The sequence below is a fragment of the Parus major genome, chromosome 8, assembly GCF_001522545.3.
Source record: "Parus major isolate Abel chromosome 8, Parus_major1.1, whole genome shotgun sequence".
NCBI lineage: Eukaryota > Metazoa > Chordata > Aves > Passeriformes > Paridae > Parus > Parus major.
In genome coordinates, this window is record NC_031777.1 from 1,395,015 (window position 1) to 1,399,380 (window position 4,366).

At 43.0% G+C, this 4,366-nt stretch overlaps 1 protein-coding gene across 1 annotated transcript in view; it reads left to right on the forward strand.

Moving 5' to 3' along the window:
- The window catches only part of LOC107207844 (L-selectin-like), a 7,677-nt gene extending 4,280 nt beyond the window's left edge, over positions 1–3,397 (forward strand). Inside the window, exons 6-10 of the mRNA XM_015635593.3 lie at positions 201–388; positions 1,383–1,490; positions 1,769–1,790; positions 1,903–1,974; positions 2,335–3,397. Of these exons, the coding sequence (XP_015491079.2) occupies positions 201–388; positions 1,383–1,490; positions 1,769–1,790; positions 1,903–1,960 (376 nt within the window). The 3' untranslated portion in view covers positions 1,961–1,974; positions 2,335–3,397. The remainder of the gene's footprint in view (positions 1–200; positions 389–1,382; positions 1,491–1,768; positions 1,791–1,902; positions 1,975–2,334) is intronic.
- Positions 3,398–4,366: the final 969 nt, after the last annotated feature.

The following is a 4,366-nucleotide window of genomic DNA, read 5'->3' on the forward strand; positions in this document are numbered from 1 at the left end:
GGAACACAGAAATCCATATTCCTATAGGGCTCTGTGCTCCCATGCTTTCAGCTGTGCCTTGGGATGCCTGCTCATGGCTCTGAGCAGCTCCCATCCCAAAGTCAAGTCAATCTGAAAATAAATTGTACACCTGTGCAAAAAATCGTGGCCAAAGACAGGACAGTCCTTAGTGACTCTTAACTATCTCTTTTTTATGTTTCAGTCATACAATGTGAAGCACTGAGCTCTCCTGAGAAAGGCTCTATGGATTGCTCCCACGGGGCTGGGATTTTCACATACAACACCTCCTGCCACTTCAGCTGCCTTGAAGGATGGAGTCTCAATGGCTCTCGTGTTCTTGAGTGCAGCCATTCAGGAAACTGGAGTGCCAGCCTGCCCACATGTGAAGGTATTTTGGCTGTGAGCAGCCACAGAGAGGTTACACTGGATTTTAAGCCAGATTGAGGCATGGAAGGGTGGCAGTGGTGGTAATAGCAACCAGTGAGCTAGAACACATAGAAACCCATGAATTCAAGAGCCAAAAAAAATCCCTCGTTATGCTTGAAAGTAGAAAAGGGAAAAAATCCTAAAAGACCTTGGTGGAAAATATTGATTTCTTATATCTATAAAAAGAGCCCCTGCAATCATATTCAGTTTTTTTCTGTTTGGTTTTTAAACAAAATATTTCTCATGAGGAACTTTTTTCATCTGAATACAGACAAAAGTTTTTCTAGAGAAACAGAACCCTATGGGGAAATCTGCATACATAAGTTTGTTTCTCAGTGGAAAATTTTATAGGTTTTTTTTTCATCTGGTCTGATAGTTTCTTGGATGAACTCCTCAGCCAAAAAGCATCACAGAGCTTTTTTCTCAGAGGCTGTAATTCCAGAGGACAGAAAACTCAGCCTTGCCTTCTCATTCAAGGCACTAAGAGCTCTGTCACTGCCCTCAGCTGGAACACCCCTGGCCTGCCTGGAATGCTTCTGCTTGAGGTCCTACAAGCTCAATTCCACTTTCATTTGCTTGAACAGAATTTAGATCCTTGAATAATTTCACTGATCTCAGCAAGATTGCTCAAAGAGGAAAACAGCACACAGGGAGTAAAAATATGAAACTGCAACATGAAAAATAAGAGGAGAACAAATTGCTATACAAGGCTGGAGGTTAGAGACAGACCCTGGTGTAGGGAGCATCTTGCCTTGCCATTACTTTGGCAATGGATGGGGAAATTTTTGGTATTCAGCTTTTTACCTTGTGTGCAGGAACTCTCCTGTTTGATCAGGAGAAAACTTTAGTGTTACAAGCTGCAGTTCTGGCTGCTCTTGAAGAGCACGAAAAAAGAGAAAGGGCTTCAAAGACCACCTGTGTCCCTTGATCTCACTGAAAACTTTTCATCTTTTCAGCCTCTGACCAAGCCAGCTACATCTCTGTGGGCATAGCAGCCACTTCTGCCTCTCTGCTGTCCACAGCATCATTCCTCCTTTGGCTTGCAAAGCGCTTCCGGAGAAAAGGTGAGCACTTGGTCTGGCTCCACTGCTTTATTTATCTTCCTGAAAAACTTTCAGTGGAGGAAAAAAACCCAAAAATAACCCAAAACCTCCAACTTCCTATACCTTGCATGTTGAAAAAGTGGTAATTCCCATACTTAGATAAATTCCAAAATGATTTTCAAGAACCCTCCATGTATACCATGTTTGGCTTTTGGATATTTATTTTTTGAATATTTAGACAACAAGAATTAGGGCTTTTGTCTTGAAATACTAATACCTTTTTCTTGTTCTTCTTGCAGCAAAGAAGTTTGTTCCTTTCAGGTAAGTTGTGTCTCTAAAAGCAACATGAAAAAAAACACTGCCATCGCTTTGCTAAAATCCATTTGATAAAAACCTGTTGTCATTAAAGTACTTTTCACTTTTTGTTTTATAGGAACTCACAGGAAACAACCAGTGAAGGCAGTTTCCAAAGTGCTGGCGAGAATGTCTAACTCAGATGTTTAAGGTGAGCACATGCGATGGCTTCACTCACAAACTCTCTTCCTTTTAATCACACAAGCAATCAATCAGAGCTGCTAATTGCTGTACAATTGCTGACGCAGCAATATGTGCTTTGGGATACCCAATATGCATCTTGGCATTGCAAGGAAGTTCCTAAACAAGACTGATGGATTTATTACTGGAGAAATGGTTGTTCAGCTCCTTAAAGATGATTGTGCTTAGCAGTCTGTCCAGCTGCATTTGGTATTAGGCACACTTTTGTGCTGTTCTGCTACCTGCTGCATACAAAATTCCTCTGAGATGAGAGCAAATACAAATCTCTGCCAGTTTTCTGATTTATGGAGGAATTTTGTTCTCTCCACAGGAATTGCAGCCACCTTCAGTTATGTCTCAGATTTCTGGAGAATGAAACTGCCTGCAAATCAGCAGCTGTCCAGATGTTTTTACCTCTCTCTGACAAGATGATTGACCCTGTGTATGATTCAGAAATCTTGAACTCAAGCTGTCTGGTATTTCCATTGAAGACAAGGAGAAAACTGGCCTTCTGGCCAAATCCTGCCTACATTCAGCCATGCAGTTATCCTAAACTGGGAGCTTGCCATCTCCTGTCCAGATGGTGAGCAAATAGTGTGCTGCTGCCTAAAGAGGAGGCTGGTTCCTCCTCTGCTCCACTCAAAGGTACCGAGGTGAGGTGAAGACTTGCATTATTTCACATCACTTACTACACTGCTGGAGGTGTCTCCTCTGCACTCACAGGGGTGATGCTTGCACAAACAGAAGAATCAGGATGAAAAAATATTCACTGAACAGCTTTGAAACTGTTCATCTGGTTTGTGGAAGTCAGTTCATTTTTAAGATGTCCCAGTCAATAATTATGCCTGGAGTGATATGGATTATCACCCAATTATTTAGGTTTCTGCTGCATATCCCAGAAAACTTAGATATCCTTTTTTTCTTACACTATAACAGCACTAGGAACCATAGTGCTCACACAAGGTACTCTGGTTTCTGGACACAGCAGGTAGATCTGAAATTATCTCATCCCTGTGGGATTGTGTACTGTAATATGTGTACATACATACATATTTATTTGTGCAGCTTTTACTGTTGATATTTCTGTGCTCTTAACTGTACATGTATTGTAAAATACTTGAGTAGGTCTCTGTGGCTGTTGATCAAGTGATCAGAATTTATTTTAAAATAAATTGGAGGTGTTTGTAAAGACTGCATGCCTGCATAATGTTTATGAATGAAATGGAAGACTGAGATTTGCATGTTTATGTATTGAAAATACGATTTTTTGAGCTGTTAAAAAGATGAGACTCTCTCTTAATTTATGTTTAAGTTATATTTATAAATTAAAAATCTCTCATTTAACCCAATATGTATTGTCCTATTTGTAACATTTTTTAATAAAATATTTTCAATTTAATACTCCCTATTTGTAAATGTGAATAATTTAAAGTTATTTGGGTCAGCCCTGTGACTTGTGGCTCCAACAGAAGAATGTGAGGGTAGGGAGATGACTGGCTAAAAGCAAGGCTGTCTCTTACTGGAGAATCACAGAATAACCAGGTTGGAAGGGATCTTTAAGATCATCGAGTCCAACCCACGCCCTCCACCAATTTATTTTTTAACCACATCCAGGGCTGGTGACTCCACCACCTCTCAGGGTGGATGATTCCAGTACTTTATCACTCTTTCAATAAAAATCTTTTTTCCTAACATCTAACTTAAATTTCCCGTGGATCTTTCCATAGTTCTGTAGCAGCCAAGGACAGAGCAGCCAGCAGATGGGGCTGAGTGCCTGGGACTGGCACAGCCAGAGCCGATCCCAAACCAGCATTCCCAGGTGTGACAGGGAGGAGGAGGAAGGATCAGTGGTGTGTCCCAGGTGCCTGGGCCAGCAGCGAGCTCCTGCAGAAGTGTGCAGCAGGGAGGGAAGAGCAGGAAGAGAAGCAAACAGGTGATCTTGGTGCATAAGCACCAGCACAAACCCCTGAGCCCATCCAGGTTTTTTGCAGCTCTTTCTGCTGGGAAGTTGGAAGCACAGCTCTGGTTCCTGCCTAGGGACCTCCATCCCAGCCTGGCTGCTGCTGGGGAGGTACCAGCGGTGGTCAGACACTGCTGGGGTCACCTTTGCCATCCCCTGAGGTACCCAGGGAAGCTGCAGTGTAGCTCTGAAGATGCTGCCAGGAGCCTGTCCTTGCTGCCAAACTCTGAGGTGCATTCCTGCCCCAGCCAAGGCTCCAGAGAAGCCACCAGGCCTGTGAGCAAAGGAGTCACTTAAGAGGTGCTGCACCACAGGGGGCATTGCTGTTTGTCCCAAACCGATTAGAGAGCTGAGAGTGGCTGTCAGCACTTCCACTGCCTTGACAAGGTGGGGCCCAACCCTG